General features: G+C 40.4%; 1 protein-coding gene across 3 annotated transcripts in view; it reads right to left on the bottom strand.

The window, feature by feature from the left end:
- Positions 1 to 1,069: 1,069 nt before the first annotated feature.
- Positions 1,070 to 21,881, bottom strand: part of Inpp4b (inositol polyphosphate-4-phosphatase type II B) — a 345,013-nt gene continuing 324,201 nt past the window's right edge. For 2 of the 3 annotated variants that reach the window (XM_051169164.1, XM_051169165.1), the window contains one exon: positions 2,840 to 3,036. In XM_051169164.1, coding sequence (XP_051025121.1) covers positions 2,862 to 3,036 — 175 coding nt within the window. In that variant the 3' untranslated portion in view covers positions 2,840 to 2,861. Of the gene's footprint in view, positions 1,614 to 2,839; positions 3,037 to 21,881 lie in introns of those variants that run through there. The other variant, XM_051169166.1, reaches the window with a different exon arrangement.

Below are 21,881 nucleotides of genomic sequence, written 5' to 3'. Positions count from 1 at the left end.
TTGAAAAACTCAACCAGGCACCAGAGATCTATTTGAAAAACCTTTCCAGGAAGCATCCTAGGCAAACAGCTACCGTGGTACCCATGACCCTAGATGAAGTCACAAGAGAAAGTTCTGTGTAAGAAGGCTCTAGCATCTTCAGAGAGATGTATACTTTGGACATCGCCTTCCAGTGGTGAAAGAGGAAAGAATACAGATTTTTTCTTTTCATTTCACTTTATTCAGAGTGTCAGTTCCAGTGATATATCCTAATCTCTATGTGACTCTTCTCTGACAATTTTCGTACACGGCTAGTGTAGCCATCTGGAGAAGAAAAGATGCTGTAGGCTTGGAAGTTTAAAGAGTGACAACCTGAAAGGTTGCCTGTAATTGCTATTCTGCAGCCACCTAAACGACATGCCTTGATTTATTCGCTTTTTTTTTTTTTTTTTGAATGATGCTTTGATGCAATGTGGTCTCTAAGGAAACCACTAACTTGGAATATTAGTAATTTTGCATATGGTGTCATTTTACTGTAAGGATACATTTGAGATTCAGATTAACTGACAAGGTGTTAACTTATCACACGTATGGCTGCACACAGGCTCTACGGTTCTCCACTTCACGTTTATTGACCTATGACAGATTGCAATCTCACACACTAAGGGGACCACCAAGGTACGTCTCATATATATGTATCTCACTTCTATGAAGTTTTCTGAATGAATTCCAAGTTGCTGGACATTTTCATCTGGAGCATGAGCAGGTACTGTCCTTAAATTTCCTTGCAACTTTAGTGCCTCAAAGTGTTTTCCTAGTACACTATGGGGCTGTGTCTAGATGGGTTGCCCAGTCCACATCAGAGCTCTTCAACGATCCACTTGCGGTTTTGTGTTGTAGCTCATAGCTATAATCACACTTTCATCTGCCAGTGTAGAAGGTAGAATCGCATCTGAACTGGATGACAAAGATGTGTGCAAGGATACCCACAAACCACTCCAGTGAGAAAGGGCATGGTTTACCATTCCCTAGTTGTATTTTCCATACACATTTCATAAAGCCCAATAAGCTGGGGCTGTAAGGTTGTCTGCAGGCAAGACTCCAAAGTAGCATCACATGGGCCCACTCCCTCTACTTGCTCCTCTCTACAGCTTAGATGGAGAGTGACATTCTCTGAGTCACCTCTGGCACCACTGGACTAACCTTGTTTCCTCAGGACATGTTTTTATTTAAACACCCTACAAACGGAATTACACTTTCTCAACTAACCTCAGCCAGTGAGGGTTAACACAGAAAGAACAGACGGACTGGACACGGCGGGGCTGGTAGGACTTCATTTCTGGACGTCACTTTCTGAATGATGTGTGGACCTTGATGTGAGCCACACCCACGAGCCCCTCACCCCACCAACTGACAACAGTCAAAAATAAAAGCGACAGAGGTGGAGGAGGTCTTCCAACCACAGTGTATTTGTGTCCTGTTTGTTTCCGTGTCGGTACACTTAGGGGTCAGCTTTTCCATAAGTGCCTTCTGGAGGGCGGTAGCACTTGGGGAAAGCCATCAGCTGCAGCATGTTGAAAGCATACCTTCTGCACCTGATATTCTTCAGCGCGTTCTCTATGCGGCATCCTTCTCTGGTGAAAAGGGGAAAAAGCGCAACTTCATGAAACACAGAATAAATAAATAATAGGCTTTATTTGTTCAGTGCAGAGTTGCAGCAACAGTCCAAGTAAAAATAACAAAGAGTCAACTCTACATTTTTTTTTTCCACAAGTGATGATACATCTTACAAAATTAAATCCTAGGCCAGGCCCAATACCATTATTGCCTTCGGAAAGATAAGAGTAATTTTCTTAACAGACATTTAACTTTTAATAAACTCTTTAAATATAATTTGCTTCACAATACAGCTTTACTTTAATTTCATAAATATATCTGCCTTTGTATAACTTTCCCACAAATTAACTGTCAGTCCCTTAAAACACATTAAAATCTACATGTAGCCCTAAGGATGCAGTTCTAGGAATAAGGCATTTAATTTATTAAGTCTGGCCCTATAGATTTTTTTTAATGGAAGTTCCATCCTATTTGACGTCATTGTTTTAGCTATACAGTGAAGAGAGAAGATGGCTTTCTGACCAGCCTGTTCCAAGCTTCAGCTTCACGAAATGGGAGCGCTCCTCAACCACAGTACAAAAGTCACAGGTGCTAAAAATGGCGCGTTGAGACACAAACGAGAGCTTGTTAGAAAGAATACAAAAGTAGTCTGAAAGCCAAAGCAACCCAACCAAAAGTTACAAACAGGTTAATTTAATTACAAAACATAAATAGCCATTCTTTCCATAAAGTTACTTGACACAAGAAGATTAAACAGGTCAATGAGTAAGGGACAACAAGGAACAGAGTAAGAAAGGAGACACATTTCTACCAGCTGATGGCAACTATGTTATTAGCACAGTGGAAAGAAAGTCTGTAACCTCCACTTCCCAGATTACCTTGGGTGTTTTATTGTTGTGTGATGTCAAACTTAATTTCTTTCATCAATGACATGGGAAGTAGAGACTCAGAACTTCAAGCTTTCAGGATTCTATTCTTTGTCTTATTCCAGAGACAGTAATTAAAGAAATTGTCTTTAGCTACTTAACGGTGGGAAAACACTTTTCAGTGGACAAAAGAGCAAAGTAATTCACTTAATGCATAGTACGTTTTGCTTTTTAAGTTTTAGAGAAAACAAAACCACAATTCAAACATTTCTTCTTCTTCTTCTTTTTTTTTTTAAATTCTGTGAATCTGAAAATGTAGAAATATTACGACGTTGTCCCCAGAATTAAAGTCCATTGTTGCTTGTAAAAAAAAAAAAAAAAAAAGAATACAACATAAACCTATTGGTATTTAGCTAAGAGTAATGCAAGACTTAAAATGAGCCACACAACTAGCAGGTGTGAGCTGACAAGAAGCAAGGCGACAGGATAGAAGTGTCGAGAAGTTGGCTTGTTATCAGTTAGGCGGCCTGTCTCAGGATCATCGGATTCATTCAAGGCTCCCTGGGTTTGTCTGCTGTTAATCAGGGAGGAATTGGAGGAGAGAAGAGAATAGAACAGCATTCGCAGAGCGTCAAATACAGCCTTAACCTCGAAAACACACACATTACCTTATGCAACACATTGTCATCAGAAGTGGTTTTGCTAAGCAGCCCTGAGTGCATCGCTGTGGGATTCCCCCCCCCACCCCCACCCCCGTATTACATGGACAAACTTTTTTAAAGAGAACATTCCCTTTGCTTTTTGAAGTAAAAAAAAAAAAAAAAAACAAAACCTGCAGAATTGGGTGATCATAATGGGACCAGTAAACAAGACTGCATGAATAAAATTAAATGATGGAATAGCTCATATAAAATGGTCTGATAGACACGTCTTTGGGGAATGAAATAATGATGATGTGAAACACAAGATGGGGGAGACAAGCAGATGTACCTGGCACATTAAACATACCTTCTCCTGGTATTATATCCGTGTATGTTTGAAGTTGTAAAGTGATTTCTTGACATGGTTTGATCATTGAAAGGAATGAAACACCTGACATGTCATCCTTGCCAGCCATATTCTTAGTTCAAGCAAACCCCACTCAGAGCCTTTCTGTTGGCTCAGCTCATAAATCATTTTGTCTTCAGCTCAGTTCATTTATAGGGCCAGATCTGTCCCTATGAACCCTTTTTTTTTTTCTAAAAATAGAGGCATAGAGCAATCATACTCCTGGAAGTAAAAGATTTAATTCCTCAGATTATGTATATCCTGTGCAAGAGAAAACTATCTTGCTGAAAGGCAGTTCTAATTATGACAAATCCAAAACACAATCAAAATCTCAGTTATAATCAATGGGAAGGAAGTAGTGCCCTCTCTATTAGCGTCTTCCATTAGCTGTCATCCTATGGACATGGGCATCTTTTATGTAGGCTTCTCAGCCATGTCCCTTTCTAAGTACACATATTCCTGAAAAACCTTGTATGCTCATTTTTGACCAGGTTCAAACAACACCAGCGGTCACAGTCTAATAAATGACCATCACAGAGTAGTGGGGGTTAGTTTAAAGCACCGAGTCAGTGGTGCTGGGCTTGCAGGCTAGTCTGCTTGTTTGTTAAGACTTGAGTATTGTAATCAGTTCCAGACTGGGTTATCTGGAAAACATGACTTCTTCAACAAAAGAGAGGTAATTTTGGATTGGCATAATTTCTGTTCTCAAGTTTACAAGTAATTTTATTACTTACTTCACTTTCCCCTAAATGTGTGGTGAACCAGATCTTATTTTTGTTTTAACCTTTAGATGGAATTTCATTTTGTGTGTTTGGATGCTTTTCCTGCATGTATAGATGTGTAGTGGGTACATACCTGGTGGATGTGGATATCATAAAAACGTATCAGATATCCCAGGAATTGGAGTCAATTCTCTAGCCCCAATTTCATTTTTTAAAAAGATTAATCTGTTTTTATTTTATATGTGCTAGAGCTTGCTTGCATATATGTATATGCATCCCATGCAAGCCTAGGCTCATGGAGGCTAAACTGTGGGTACAGGTGGCTGCAAGGCACCTTAGGAGTATTAGGAACAAAAACCCAGGTCTCCTGCAAGGGCAACAAGTGCTCCTTTTATATTTTAATTTTTTTAAATTTGAAATGACAAGGTAATTATATTACTTCTTCCTTCCCTTTCCTCCAGCCAGTGCATCCCATAGGTGCCTCGTCACTTGCTATCTTAAGTTTATGCTACTTATTACTTTAATGGATATTCTACATACATATATTCCATATATATGTGTGTCATATATATGTATTATAGATCTGCTCACTCTATAGAATATTAAGGAAGTCTCATGGAAGCCCGGCCCTGGGGAAAGGATGCTGAGGGTGGTATAAATAGTCCCCTCCAGGGAAGAGCACATCCAATGAACCTAACACCAATGGACAGCCCTGAAATCATATACATTCAGCAAATATTCTTAAGTGCTGTGTTGTTGAGAGTTGGACCAACCTAAGATGTTCTCAGACACAAGGACCCTAGCTCTGTGTCCTCGCTCAGCATCGGACTTGGCAAGGTCACCCTGGAGTTGAAGCTGGAGCCTCAAGGCAGGTAAGGTTTCAGTTCCTGGGAACTTGGCTATCCCCCTCAAAGAGCCTGGAGTTATCAGTCCCGTGGCTCAGTCTGTGATGCCCTTGAGATACCCTGGGTTCCCTTTGTTCAACATTGCTCGCTGGGTTAACCTCCTGCTGACTTTGTATGAGTCTCATTGTGTGGGAAATTCTGCTAACTCGGCCTCATTTCTTGCATGGAAATAATATATAAGACGCTGTGCTTCTTGATACATTTGCTTGGCGTAAGACATAGCTTGAGCAAGGCCTCCCAAGCCCAGACTTGATCTTCTCTACCTCCTATCTCCTTATCTTCTGGACTCCTGGTCCTCTATGGAGAAAAACCTGCTGTGCAGCTCAAACTGGCACCCAAACAGGGACTGCTGAGTAAAGGAGAAAGACTAAGCAGAGCCACGATGAACAGATAAACAAGAGTCGCAGCCTGAAGGAAGAGGCGGAAGCACCAGAGTAAACTCAATGACAACGAGAGTGTTAAGAGCACGGCTTTCCTTTAGATCACGGGTTCTCAACCTGTGGGTCACGACCCCTTTCCCATGGGTTGCCTAAAGCCACTGCGAAACACAGGTTTTTGCATTATAATTCACAAGAGTAGCGAACTTGCAATTATACAGTATCAAGAATCAAATGGTATATCCTCACTTATATCTGCATACTAGCCCAAGGGGCATGTCCCACAAAAGCCTTCACTTACCAGGAAACTGGGACAGAGGGGAAGGCATCCTATTGGGACTCTAAATGAGAGACGCATGGGAAATAGCAAATAAAAGGATACAGAGGGTCCTAGAAATCTACAAGTAGAACAATATGATAGGCAGATTTGGGCCCAGGGGTCCCGCTCAAACTAAGGCACCAGCCAAGGACAATACAGGAGGTAAACTTTAAACCCCTTCCCAGATCTAGCCAATGGTCAGAATATTCTCCACAGTTGAGTGGAGAGTGTGATACGACTTTCTCACGTACTCTGGTGCCTCACATTGGACCATGTCCCCTGGAGGGGGAGACCTGGTGGCACTCAGAGGAAGGACAGCAAGTAGCCAAGAAGAGACTTGATACCCTATGAGAATATATAGGGGGACGTAATCCCCCTCAAGAACAGTCATAGGGGAGGGAATAATGGGAAAATGGGGGGGGGGAGGAATGGGAGGATACAAGGGATGGGATAAACATTGAGATGTAACAAGAATAAATTAATAAAAAAACAAATGTAATTAAAGGCTGGGGGAGGTCACCACAACATGAGGAAGTGTGTTTAGGGGTCGCAGCATTATGAAGGTGGAGAGCCACTATTTTCTATGCTTCCTTTGCTTCTGTGTTCTCTCTCATTTTGTGATGTATCGCTAAGGCGCTTAGACAAGTGTTTGCCCTTTCACTCTCAAACCCCGCCCTTGGTGCCCTGAAGAAGGTCCTATAAGTTTAAAGACATCGAAACAGGTGCGTAAAAGTCTAAAGACAGAATATCACCTACAAAGGCCATACAGGTTTCATATTAGTGAGTTAGCACAGGAGAATCTGATTAGAGATTGTTTAGATCAACAGCAGAAAGTTGATTTACTTTTCATTCAGTGCTCCTGTAAATCTGGTCACTGTACTCTGAAACAGACTCCCAGGCAACAGATTTTTTTTTTTAAAAAAGCCAATAAATAAATAAATAAATAAATAAATAAATAAAATAGAGATAAAAGGTCTGGAAAGTGGGATCAGTTCTTAAATTACTTTTCCTTTCATGATGCCTCAGAACAGGAAAAGAATGTTTCTTATTTGGATAATACAGTTTTAAAACCACCTGGAATGGCTCTGCCCCATTTAGCCAGGCCATGTCACCTCCTTTTTTATTATACATTATTATTAGCTCTCCTGTTAATGCCTTCTGCCCTTCCTTTGTGGGAGCTGGAGGAGCCTGCACCCCTATATTGGGGGGGGGGGCAAACCTGCTTGATGTTTCTGAATTCTCCCACTTCAGCAGGGCACTTTACAAAAGAGAAAAAGAGGAGCCTTGGTCAAACACAGAGGCAGAAACTGAGGAGTCTCCTGGCTCAGTGGCAATGTGGCCCCACCAGGGTCTCCCTGGGACACTTGTCTCTCTCACAGCTGGCCTGCAAGAAGCAGCTGGGTACCAAGCAGAGAAGGTGGGACAAAAGTGCCCGAGGGGACAGGCGGAGACAAACTCAGAGGGCCCCATAATGATGACATTTCCCACCTTCAAGCATCTTTGCTGTTTTCACTCCTCTCTTTTCTACACATCTTCACATCTCAAATTCGGATGTTTTAGGGCTAATGAAGCTGCACTCTTAAAGGTGCCAAATTGTCCTGGGCTACTTATGCTTGAACAAAGAAGCTGACTCTGAAATATGGGATTTGGCCCCTCCCATTTCATATTTAAGCCTGTTTTGTTTTGTGTTTTCTTCTCTGTGTGTCCTTGTCTCCTTTCCTGGATCAGGCAAGCCCTCTGACTCTGACAGGGAAAAGAAGAATAATCCACCTAATAGATAAATACAAAAAGCTGGACATTCCTTAGGGAGACTTGAAAATTTAACTCTTTCTTCTTCCCTCCTCTCTTTTTTTAATTTCTTATAAAACAAAAATCCTGAGCAAACAAACAAACAAACAAACAAACAAACAAAACCCATAATATCAAACAAACACTACTGTTTCTCTCAGTTACCTCTGGGTTCAGTTTCCTTGAGCTGAAAGGGTGTTATGTTATGATCTTACATTTTATTTTAATTTTGATAGTTTTACATGATAAGTAACGCGAAGAGAGATGGGCTGCAAAATCACAAAGCTGCTGCCACTAAGGAGCATCCAAGATAGGCTCTGCTGGGTCTTAATCTCCTTAAGAGACATTTGCTCCAATGAGACCCTTCCAGGCCGATTTATACACAAGCAGGGGTTGGGCCGACTCTATAACTATAAAGTCTCACGATATTAAATAACAACAATAGTTATAATAAAAGATAAAATCATTTAATAAATGAAAATGTATTTGTAAAGATTGAAATGAGTATATCCTTATAAAATAAGAAACTAAATACTAAAGACAGAAAGATAATATGTACATGATTTTAAAGTTTATAAGGACTAAGGTGGACAGTTACAAAAAAAAAGGCCTGGCTATAACATATGTCAAATCAAGGTTTATTTTTAAAATAACTGGCTAGTAAAATATTACATAATTAAATTTATCAGACGGGTGTAACTGATCTTCTGGGTGTTTCTCATGTCAGACCCTGTCTTGCTCTCTTTAGCCAAACTGGAAAATCATCAACCATTGTTATTTGTTGTTGCAGGGTTAACACAGAGCTACCCTGCTACCTGGATGACATGTGTGGCCTATGGCTTTGGAGTCCACAAGAAATTTAATGTACAATTTCTCAGATATTGTCAATTCCATTCCCCACTTGAGTTTCTCAGTTTCTAGTAACTCACAGGATACCCTGTTGGATGGACGTTGTTTCCCAGTATGCAACGGGAATGTGATGCCCCAGCTACAGAATGATTTTTCCTATGAGGATGTGCTTCAAGGGGGATGTGCCTCAGTTCCAAAGAACTCTGTGTCTCTAAGCAGATGAACTAGGCTGCTGGTTGACTTGTCCTGGAGCCCACCTGGTCTGGATGAAGATAACGCCCTAAGAGCTCCTCGTTGGCTACGTCCCGTTATAATGTCTCCAAAGAAGAAGACTCAACTGGACATTTGGCTATTAGCCACAGCCCTGGACAGTGTGATCATCTGCCATTCAGAAAAAAAAAAAAAAAAAACAAAAGAACTACGACATGAGCATCCTTTTACATTTGGACTTGTTGCTTATGTTAACCTTCCTTACACATTACTGAATGGGAGATCCTCTATGTCAGAAAAGGAGGGGCACATCTAAACCCCCTGAATCCATTCTTCCTTTACTAATTATGTAGCATCCCCTTCTAAGCTGCCCAAAATTTATTGTACAAGTTAGGAAATCTAATCCCTTTTTACATTCTTCAACATCTACTCAATATTATGACCGAGGTACTTATGTTAATAATCCATTTAAATATCCAGGTATCAGTAACTCATCAGGCCTTAAGAAGTACAAAAAGGGGGAGCGGTTCTGGTGAGAGCTGGACCAACCTAAGATGTTCTCAGAGGCCCTGATCAAAGGACAAAAGGACACAAGGGTCCCTAGCTCTGTGTCCTTGCTCAGGGGCCAACTTGGCAAGGCCAGCCTGGAGCTGAAACTGGAGCCTCAAAGCAGTTATGCTTTCAGTTCCTGGGAACTTGGCTTCTCCCCTCCGTGAGAGACTAGAGTTCTGAGCCCAAGGCCTCCTTGTTGTTGGCCTGTAATCGTCTGGAGATACCGTGTGCTCTCTTTGTGCAACGCAGCTCAATTAGCCTCCTGATGGCTTTGTCCCATTGTGTTAAAGATTCTGACAACTCTGTCCTATTGCTCCCTGCAAATAGCATGGACAACGGTGTACCTCTTAATAAGTTTGCTTGGCATAAGAAATGGCTTGAGCAGGACCTCCCAATCCCACACTGTGTTGCCTCTGTCTTCTACATCATTGTCTCCTTATACCTCTTTTTTTTTCATTTTTAATTAATTTATTCTTGTTACATCTCAATGGTTATCCCATCCCTTGTATCCTCCCATTCTTCCCTCCCTCTCATTTTCTCCTTACTCCCTTCCCCTATGACTGTGACTGAGGGGGACCTCCTCCCCTTTTATAGCTTGATCCTCTCTTTCAGGACCCTGCCACTGAAGAATGACTCAGCAGTCCAGTCTGCCATCTCTCTGGCCCCAAGGTACAGTCAGTTTTAAAGTATCGATAATGGATATCTTTGAATGTGTTTTGTGATAAGATACTTTGCGTTGCATTATTTATTTATTTATTTACTTATTTATTTATTTAAATTGCTTTTAAATTATTGGTGAATCTCAGAGGATCATTTGTTCATTCATTAAATTATTATTCTTTATATCGTTGTGGGCCAGTCACTGCTTTACATAAGGCAGAAAGCAATGGAAAACAAAATAGAGATTTCTGCTTTGATGAGGTTTCCTTTTGAGTTAAAGGAAGTAAAAACAGAACAGCATTTGTCCAAAAGCAGTAAATAAAAAAAAGTAATCAGAGAAAGTATACAGTGTGTGAGCCTAAATGGGATTAGTGAAGGGCTCATGGAAGTCACACGACAGAGGGCGGTCAGGCAGGACTGCTTCAGTTGAGGGAAAACACTACCCACAAGCTTTCCGGTGTAACAAGTCATTTAGCATTGGATGGAAAGGGGAATGAAGCAGTGCTAGGAGGACCTTGCTCGGATTGGCTGTGTGTGAAGGCAGGAGTGGAGATCAGTGGTCCAAGGACTGGGTGCACCGTAAACTGAAAAGAAGACTCTGCTGTTGTGTACCTCACCACCACAGTACAGCCAAACTGAGACAAAGAGCCTCAAGTTTGACTTTTTCTACTTAGACTCCGTCAGCGCAATCTGCCCACGGGGAAAAATCTCACTGGTGGTTTTAGAGTCTGAACACCTATTTCAACATCTGTTCTTCTCATGCCTTATTTGAGTGTTCTTGGGCAAATGAGTCAACATATGACATCTGAATTTCCTTGTCTCTAAAATGGCAGCAACCCACAAACATAGAACTGCTATGAATTTACTTGTGTAAGTCAAAGCATCTATCTGTCTGTCTATCTATCTATCTATCTATCTATCTATCTATCTATCTATTCATGCAGCTTGGTAGTATAGCACAAACCTTCTTCACCAGGAATGACACATACCCGAACGAGGATGAAAACCATTAGATCTCAAAGTGGATGTGTCCATAAGGCCACACTGATATACTAGAGGACCAGTGGCATCTGCCTTATTCTACCTAGATTGCTCATACCTCCACAGAGGTAGTTATGTATGCACCACAAGGGCCAGGCAAGTAGCCGCCATACTTATTCAAAATGGATAACACAGTACCACATAGCAATGGATACATTACTTTCAGGTACCAGATCCAATGTTAAAAATAACCGACCCTCCCCCCCCCCCAGGATGGGGCAGTTCCAGGAATGCAGAAAATGTACTTTTCAAGGAATTTCCTTCTATCCACATTCACAGTGTCAGTCCGAGACTGCGTGCGTGCAGGCAGGGCAAAGGGCAAAGCAGGGCTGGAGGCTCTGAGATCCTATTGGATTTTTAGAGATATAAAGAGAGGCACCGAGATAGTACTTGACCTTTCTAATCTCAGCTGTTTTCATCTACGGGATGCATATACTTCAAGTAAGATTTCTCCATTACGATGTCTTCATAGACACATAAACTGTAAAGTGTTTGAAAGCATTACGTGAGAGGACACATGAAAGAAACTATAGTACCAGGCATAATCTAAGGCTGACTATATGGTAGCTCTTGAAATTGTAATTATTATAAATATCATCCTTAAAACATGTCCTCCTGACTTGGCCAGTTTTTACATGAACGTTATCTTTGCAGCTTTATTAATAGACTGATTCTCAATACTCCCTAAGAAGAATGGAGTCTTCTATTGACATTATCTTCCTTCCTTCATTCTTCCTCCTCCTCCTCATCACTGTCCATCAATCATCTATTCATCTATTCCAATGTACATGTTCTATGCTGTTTGCAAATTCAGGTGCAAATACTAGCTACAATTTATGAACATGAAGTGCAGAAGTGCCCGCTTTCCTACTGGGCTGATCCTATAAATAGGCACTACTAGAGGAATAGAGCACTTGGACCAATAGGGGAGAAAGGAAACTAAGGGCGAAAAAGCATTTTATCATAATGATCCTTACTCTAAGTTAAGGATGCCAATTTATATCCGATTGCACTTTTGAGTGCAGGGGCCACTCAAAAGAGCATACTTGCTGTTTTACAGTCTGGATGCTGTGTGTGCTTCCAAGTCAACACTACTAAGTCAAGGGGTTTTTGGTTTTGGAAGGGCAATTTTGGGATCAAATTAATTTGTTGCTTATTAACTTCTATCTCTGGAGATTAGAGTCATGCATTAAACTTGCCTCCCATGTAATCATCTTATTACTCAGCTAGAATTCAAAGTAGCCTGGCTACAAAGCTGCTTGATGTGTAAAGCTAGTGATGTGCCCAGAGAAGACAGGTGGCCTTGGGACTGTCTCCTTTCTTCCTTCCAAGAACAGCACAAATGGACATTTCTTCATGGACAGCAATGGGGTTTTCAGGACTTTGCCTGCGCCGAGTATAAAGGATGCTATCAGCGGTATTATTAGCAATTGCTTTACCAGGAGATTATGAGAAGTAATTGATGACTGCCTTTCAACCTGACAATTCACTGTCATTAATGCTACTTAGCAGTGCCCTAGGATCACCATGCAAGCAAATCTCAGGGGTGTCCCCAAAGAAGTGCAATATGATCGGACATTTAAGGGCAGCTACTGACTATGAAGGGTGCAAAATGATCTTCAAACGCCTCTCAAGGCGATCATTTTGAATAGGAATGAGTAAAAGACATGCCTCACATTTAAATGCACGCTGCCTGTATGTTTAGGTGGTTCTTCAAACAAAACCTGGTATTCATGATTTTATAGTTTTTGCTTGTTTCCTCATTTTTCTGTTATTGACAATGCTGAGTGTAGGGTCTTAAGTCACTCATCACACGGAGTCTCTCAAATCATTGAGAACTCTACACAGCAAGCTAGGATGCCTTACTTGCCTAGTGGGGATAATTATTCATTAATAGCTTTGTTAGTCCGTATTTTATTTCTTTATCTGCTATACTACTTCAAGCTCCCCAAAGGAAATCAGAAATTAAAACTAATCGAAAACCAAACAACTTTTCTTCTGATCAGTAACAACCTGAGGCTATTTTGCATTTTAATCACCTGCTTTAAGGTTGGAGTTGTGGAAAATACTACCATGACTTATGACCCATTGTTTTAAAGCCAATATCTTAAAAGAGCTTTATTTGACTCAATAGTCACTTATAAATCAATATTTATAGAGAATCGTGTATTTATAAAGAACTCCTGCCCTCAGCTTCTGAATTCTATCAGATCTTAAATTGTCATATCAGTATAAGAGGGGGATATAAAGCATGGTGGGTACCCATGAGAGCCTTAGAAATTTCTTGTGGGAACTGCACTGAATTTGTAGATTACATTGGTAGGATGGCCATTTTTAAGGAAAAAAAAAACGAAAAAAAAGAGAAAAAGAAATCCTCCAAGCAATCAGAGGACCAAATACTCTCCCATTTAAAAGTACTTTAAGATAAATCTTCTATTTGAGTCTAAACAATGCCAGAGGAAATAAAGCCTTTCTTTGGTTCCTAAAGAGCAAGTAAAAGAAAGCATCTTTAGAATATAATTTCTATGTTCCCTGTTTTCCTTATGTCATAGTCTAAGGTAAGGAAAGATGTTTATTTGTTGTTTTTCTTTTTTCAGGTTAGCTCAATATCCATGAGACTACACAACTCCAGATAGACCCAATGAGTGTGCTAGACCTGCACTTTCATCATGCTTACAGACATACTTGATGGCAAACGATCTTCCAGAACTTCAGACTTTGAGTATAGTTAGAACACTAAGAGAAGACTCCCAGAACTGCATAACAATGTTGCAAATATTTAAACGTGTGTGCAACTTTAACCAGTGATATCAAGGGTGGAGTCATTTCTATTAATCTAGAAGTAAAGACAGCCTTTAAGGCTTGTTGCAGGGTTATCAGACACATTTAAAATGTTTTCTAATATAATCCACAACTTGAGTTTAGAATGTAATATTAACATGTGAACTCTAAGAACAGTCCTGTCCTAGGGCTTAAGAGCACTTGTGGCTCTTACAGGGGTCCTGATTCTGAGTTTCAGCACCCATATTAGGTGCCTCAAAACCACCTGCAGTTCCAACTCTGGGAGATTCACTATGCTATTTTAACCTGTGTGTGTGTGTGTGTGTGTGTGTGTGTGTGTGTGTGTGTGCATTTGTATGCATGCATGTGAGTGTATGTGTACAGGCACATACACAAATGAATACATAAAAACAATAGTTTAAAGTCTTCAAAGAAAGTGACCTGGAAGATACAATATCGCTGTTACAGAAGTCTAGGCAATGGGTTATTTCTTTTTTAACAGTAAACATAAACAAATTTAGTTGCAAAGAATGAAAAATCTAGGACTACTTAAATAAAAGCCACATAGAGTGTGTGGACTGTGTTCAAGGGCACTGCATGGATTCCTGAGGGGAAATTCTACGGGAAGGATGACTGTAAGTAAGAGGACACTAGGGCAAAGGGACCAGGGAAATGTGAGGCTTGGGATCCTTTCCAATCAGAGGAAAAGGATGACTTTCAAGTTAGGATGACCCATTGACTCAGAAAAGAATGCTTGTGACTTAACATAGATGACAAATGTTAGGCAGTGTCCCTGGAATCCTTGAAAGACAGGGGAAGTACAGGAAACAGAGAGAACCATGTGCAGTGAGCGTTACTGTGAGATGACTGTCTTCTCTTCTGGATGCTTTAGTCACTGGTTACAGGTGACCAAAATGGAAATGACATTTACTTTTTATGGACTTTAAACAGTTCCAAATCAACAGGTAGAGGCTTTGAACCCCATCTCTTTATTGAATAAGCCACGTTCTTTCCTGACATGACTGGAGACCCTTTAAACATGTTTCCTGTGATCAGTCACATGCAGGCAAATGCAACATTCCAGAGATCATATTTTCCCTCCTAAAAGCACAGGTAATAGCTCACCAAGAATTCCAAGCAGGTGGATCTTCTATATGGTCTCTAAGTCAGTTCTTGCTCCTCCGATATATTTTGGACTCAATTTTGAGAATCAAAAGTAAATAAAACTGACCTCTTAGCTAAAAATAATTTAATTTTCCTTGATGTCACATTTTAGTTTAATTGTTAAGTTTTTGTTTCACAAAATACATAGAAAGTGAAAATATCTTCTTGGGGAGGCAATCATATGAGCGGTCGTACTTTCAGTTGTGTGTACAGATTGTTTTTAAAAAGAAAGTACCTATAAAGCACTTATAATTAATGAACAGATAGTAAAAGCAGCCATAAGTTCAGTTTAATTTTTCTTATTACTAAAAAAATAAAGAGAATGAAGGAGATAAAATGAGTTTTAAGTATAATTATTTCCATCAGACCTTATCAGAGAGCTTGGTTTGGTCTTTGAGCTTTAGAAAGGAGAATATTTGAGTCAAGTCCAGAAAGAAATATTAAAAGTGATTAAAGGACTGAGGAGAAACATTATGGTGAAAAATTTAAGGTTAGTGACGTGTGTATAAAAAGCTAACAGGAAATGTGCAGGTTGTGTTTTAGTAAGCATGCCGCACAGTGAAACAAATTTGATTTGTCCATGTGAGGTTCTCTCTCCACTTTTCCTTCTTCCTTCGGTTCTTTGAGGCTGGAATTTAAAGCAAGTGCCCCAGAGATGTTCAGAAGCTTGGAAAGTGTAGCCCTGCCTGGGCCAAACAGATGTGCAGTGTCCATCGTGAAGGACTGCGCACAGTAACAGGATGTATGAAAGCTGAGGGAGAAATACAAGGAACAGGAGAAGAGAAGGCGACGGGGAGAAACGGAAGGCGAGATGTACATACAAAACAGCTGTGTGGTGGAGGCAAAGGGAGACAGACTGCTGCCCGGAGGAGTTTGTGTAACTGGAAAGGGAGTGAATCCAGGGGCCAGGTGGAGGAATGTTCTTAAAGACATATATGTAACGTTTGACTTGGATACAGTGAGGTGAAGATGCAGGAGAGGAAGAGGAAAGGGAGGGCAAGGCTGATGACAGATGCATGCAGAGTCAAGCTCCAGCGCCTGGCAGAACCCATGGCAAGACGAGAGCACAGTATCAGATATTGGCCTCTCTAAGCAGAGATGAGCTGAAATGTCTGGTGCTGCTTATTTAAAAGACATTAAAAAAGAAACACAGTCTTGGAAGATACCTCAGCACTAGATGCACTTGCCGCACAAGGATGATGGCCTCAGTTCAGATCCCTAGAGTTCCCATAAGCACCTAGTGTGTATTTACTTGCCCACTACCTCAGTATTCAGCGGAGGTGGGGCAGACACAGGGAGGTTGGCTAAGGCTCCTTGGGAGTGCAGTGTTCCACGCCACACATTGGACCAGGCAACTGAAAATTTCCTCCCATTTTCAAGCATGAGTGTATGGGCATATGCACCTGCACACAAACATGCACACGCATACATACAAAGAAACAACCCGCTGAATACATTACTTCTTCTACACATTGATGGACAAATAAATAGGACACTTTAGCAAATAAATGGGTATACACATAGAGATATACATTATGCAGTAACTATACAAGTGTGGTTTTCTTTCTAAAGAAATGCCAACAACATGTCTTATGGAAGGAATAGCTTGCATATTGGATGGATGTAGAACCTGCGAATAATAAATCTGATGGCGTATAGCTTAGGCAGAAAATAGAAGGCGGAACATCAGTAGACAGAGAGGATTTGGGGAGAGAGCCACGTGTGGGAAATTCAGCTCACAAGACGTGAAGAGGGAAGACACCTGGTACCAGAGCAGAGGTAACCAGCCACGTGGAAGAATGAATATTAATATAAATAGGTTATTTTAAGTTATGCTCTAGTCAGAGAAGAGCCTAGCTATATGGCCTAGGAATCTGTAAATATATTTTTGAGTCTCATGAGTTGTTGTTCCAGAGGCATAGGAAGGAGAGAAAAAGTCCGAGCAATGATGGCTTAGTTCTAATTGTTCCAATGTAACAGATCAAAGTAACATTGTGGCCATTAAACACCGATACAACATTTTAAAATGTCAGCCAACATGGTTTCACCCTCTAATTAATAGCCTTCTGGAGTTTATAATGAGACACTCTGAATTAGGATGGAATTAATGGTCAAGCCCTCGGGCTTCTTTCCCTCTTGGTAAACCTCAGCAGAGAGCAGCGGTGCTTGGACAACCGTACCTCCCTTCCTTGGTGGGCCAGGAACCTGAGCTGCACTCTTGCTCTGTCCTGAGACTCCCACATAAAAACAGATGCACATGTACGCCACTAGACTGTAGCCTACCTTATTCTCCAAGCAGCCAGGGATGTGAGCAGATATTGGTAACAGGGCACAGCGCACATAAAGTTGTAGGCAGGAAAATCATGGAAGGAAACAGCCCAGCTCCCTATTACCTAACTCTATTAGGCCTCAACTTCTTCCTGTTAAAATGAGAACATTCTCATCTCCCACAGGATTACTGTGAGAATTACACAAAAGTACACAGTACTTTCATGACAGTAAAAATGAGTAAATAAAGCAATTTTAAAGTTACCTTCTGTTTTTCTCCCTTAGGTAAATCTCTCCTCTCCTCTCTCCCTCCCTCTCATCTCTCTCCCTCCCTCCCCTTTCCCTCCCTCCCCCTCTCTCCCTCTCTCTCTCTCTTTCTCTCTCACTTCTCTCTCCCTCTCCCTCTCTCTCCTCTCCTCTCCTCTTCTCGTCTCTTCTCTCCTCTTCTCTTCTCTTCTCTTCTCTCTCTCTCTCTCTCTCTCTCTCTCTCTCTCTCTCTCTCTCTCTCTCTCTCTCTCTCTCTCTCTGTGTATGCACGCATGTGCAAACAAAACATGCCCTGACAAGACATAGACTGCTTAGCTCTTTTCTGTCTCTCATTTATTGGTGTTAAAGCATGAAGGACATAGGATGGCACTCTTTGCCTTTTTATGAGTCAGGGTCTCAGATTATAGTCAAGGCTGGTATTTAACTCAATACATGGACCAGGCTGGTCTTGAACTTCCATCAGTTCTCTATCCTCTGCTTCCCAGATGCTGGGGTTGCATATATGTGCCACTATGGCCAGTTTCTACTTTTTCTAGTTCAAAAAGTTCCCTGAAGTTTCTCATTATTTTATGTTGATGAATCTTAAAATCATCTCTCTAGCTGTCCTCTCTGAATTATTATTACTATTTAAAAATATATTTTATTACTTTATTCATATTACATCTCAATTGTTATCCCATCCCTTGTATCCTCCCATTTTCCCCTTACTCCCTTCCCCTATGACTGTGACTGAGGGGGATCTCTTCCTCCTGTATATGCTCATAGGGTATCAAGTCTCTTCTTGGTAGCCTGCTATCCTTCCTCTGAATTTTGCAGTTATATCCAGCTAGACGTCTAAGTGGCATCGCAAGGCAATGAGTAACAAACTGTCTGGTGCCACCTACTTGGTTCACATCAGACCTTCCTGCTCATGAAAGGCATTGTGGTTTGAATGTGGAATGGTCCCCCAGAGGCTATTGTGCTTACATCCTTGGTTCACAGCTAACATCACTGATTAGGAAGGTTCTAGAACCATTAAGAAGTGGAGTCTCATGGGAGGAAGTTTGTTACTACAGAGGCTTTGAGGTTTTATTGCTTGGCTTCATTTCCTGTTCTCATAACCAGCCCATGGAAAATGTTCAATGGGAGAAGCAGTTGTAAACTCTAAGGGGAGACAGTATTTTTCAGGTACATTTTTTTTTATTCTTCTCTGTGCCCTTTTGTAATAACTATGAAGCAGATAATCACCCCGGGTCCAACAGAGCCATCATTTGTGTCACTTGAAACAATGTGCCACAATAATGCTGGAATTGGCCGCACTGTTTGCCAAACAGATGGCCATCAGAAAGAGTAAAAATACCACCCGGAGCTAACTGTGGTAATCGCTTGGAGTTTACTTTTCTTATTAAAATTAAGTGTTGCAGCAGCTTCATTCTAGAATTACCAGGAGAATTCTAAGGGCAGTGTGTATTCCCTTCCCATCTATTTTCTTAGCGCTTTGATGCACATCATTCAGAAGTCACCGTCTGGGTCGACTATTAGGCAGGCAAGCTTTGAAAGGGGTACCCTCCACCCCCAACATGTTCCTCTTTATTTAGACTCCTAAGTTGCTTAAAGCCTCTCTTCCACTCAAACTGGTGGCATTAATAGAGACTCTTAGAGGTCCTCTTGGTCCAGCCTCTGTTTTCATCAGAGGCTCAGAGCTCTAAGGGAGGAATGCTGGCTGATTGGCTATCTAACGGGCACAGGGCTGAAGCTGTGTGTGGAACAGACGGACTAACGAGACCCCATAGCTTTAACACACACACAGTTCTGCTCTCATATCCCGCATTTAACAGAGAACTTGCTAACTCTCAGCTTTTATATACCATGGGGGCTCATGAGCCCTCTCTCACAAAACTACCCCTCCCTCCAGAGGATTAACACACCATGGGTGATCATGGGTCCTCTCTCACAGACCTGCCCCTCGATTCACAGGTTTCACACACTGTGGGGCTCATGTCCTATTTCTAACAGGAGAGTCTCTCACTTGGCAGATTTCACACTACTGAGGCCCCAAGGACCAGGGGGAGGGTCAGGTTGCCACATGTTTCACTGAGCTGTCTTCTCCCCAACAATACTTAAGGCATATGGCATTCCTTTCCTGAGAACGATGATGAGTCAGTCAGTGTGGCTGCTGTGGTGTTACACCACAAGAGTGGTTTAATGAAGGAGAGGTAGCAGATAAGCAAGGGGTGCAAGCAGAGGAAAGTGAGATCATTTGGGTTTTGTTGTTGGGAGAAATGCCATGACTGGAGGAGGAAAGGACCTCCTCACACCCATTATTAACCCAGGAAGTGTCCCATGGACATGTCTGCAGGCCATTCTGAGGGAGATGACTCCTCAGTGTAGGCTGGTTGCCTCTTCTCAGGAGACTCTACAGCTTGACAAGTTTTGACAAAAAATAACCAGGATAGGTTAGACCTGGTTTTATGCTTGAGATTATATATATATATATAAAACACATTAGCCTGTGTGTGTCTCAAGTTTAGAGAAAGTTAAATAAATCAAGTTTTTTTTTTTTTTTCAGGAATGGACAAACTTCAATCTTTACATAGATTCTTGGTTTATAAATCAGACTCCTTGAAACAGAGATATCAATATGGAGTTTAAAATTATGACAATATTTGATACTGCATCAACACACACATACAAAATCCTGAAGGAGGCACAGAAGACGAAGTAGAAGAAATAAAAACTAATGATATAATCTATGAGCCGCATTTGAGAGTTGGCCCAATGCCTGCAGCAAGCTAAAATGTCAGTGTGATGGGTGTGTGATAGACAGGTCCGAATACATAAAGTTGAATATTATCAATGGACAGGAATCTATTTCATAGGCAAATTGATGGATGTTGATTTACAAAGAACTCTAAAAGGCAAAGTATCCAGAAACACGGAAAACACTCTAGAGAGCACATATCACTCCCCAACCCAACAAATTAATTATCTGACAGTCTTTGGTTTGTTCTATTGGAAGCCCCATGGATGTTAAGGGACACCATTTATGAAATGGTTTACGATTGTTGAGCTCTGGAATCACAGGACCTAAAATATTTTTAATTCCCTTTACTAAATAAAAGCAAATATTTGAATAAAAGCCATCTGACAGGAAGTTGATGATAAAACTATGGAGAATTGACTTTGTACAAATGAGATTGCAAAGTCAATTTAGTACCGACCCAGAACACTCTTAGAAATAGGAAGTTAAAATCCTAGCTCCTTGTGAGGCGAATGGCTGCATTCTAATAGATGTTATTTCAATAGAAGAAAAATCTCTCTCTCTTATTACCTAAAAATACATCCCACTAGAGAAATAGTAATAAAAGGCAATAAATGATTAAAAATAAAAATATGTGTTATTAGCCTATAAATTTCTATAGTTCTATAAGTACCAGGATATTTTTCTTCCTAATGGAAATCAGTATACACAGCACATAATTATTCTAGTATAAAATTATGCTTATATACTGGAGGGCCAGGCAATCCTAGGATGAAGTCTGTATTTTTGTTTTGTTATTTGTGGGTTTTTCACAGGCAATGAAATTTTGCTATACATTAACATAACCTTATTGAAAAGCAGGATGATAATTATATCTGAGTTAATGTGAAGGCTAGATGTGAGTGTGAAGACACACACACAGACACACACACAGACACACACACACACACACCTCCTAATCAATCAGTTTTATTATATACATGTCTGGAGTACCTGAGAATCAGTAGCTCCAATTATTGTAACTATTGATATAAATATTGTTAAGTATCTATCGGGTAAATAACAATAAAATAATCCATGAAATATTTCTAGCACTGAAAACATAAAATGTAAATTGGAATAATCTCTGTAATGTTTATACTTCCTAGTAATGATCTCACAGTAACAACATTTATTACCCATAACTATGGTAGTCTTCAGATTTATATATATGAATAATTCATATTGTATTGCTTTCCCTAAATACTCTTTAAATGTTCAAGCATTTAGTCCTTTCTTTTTATTCAGTTCTCAGGGTTGAATGTAAGACCTCATGAATGCTAGGAACAAACGTTTTCCCTGTGCTATCTCTTTGACACAGATTGTTGGCTCTTTTTAACAATAACAACAAAAAGACCTTACAAATACTGCTTGCTTTTTTCTTGATATAGATTATTCTGCTAATATTTCCTATTCCATGTCTAATAGAAGACCTTTCACAGAGATACTGACTCTATCAATCTTATTCCCTTTGTCTCCCTGAAGTAATCAATGAGTTTTGAAAATATTTAGCTGCAATACGTTCAATCATAAATCATTAATATGCATTGAAAATTTTCAAATATTTATATCTTTAATAATTGTGAGCTTCTAATTTCTTTAATTTAGATAATTATAATTGGAGACTGAATGCAGAATAAATTACTAACATGCATAATTTATAATGAAAAATATTGTTGCTCCTTTATTA

The sequence above is a fragment of the Acomys russatus genome, chromosome 26, assembly GCF_903995435.1.
Source record: "Acomys russatus chromosome 26, mAcoRus1.1, whole genome shotgun sequence".
NCBI classification, from domain to species: Eukaryota; Metazoa; Chordata; class Mammalia; order Rodentia; family Muridae; genus Acomys; species Acomys russatus.
This window is presented reverse-complemented; position numbering and strand designations above follow the sequence as displayed.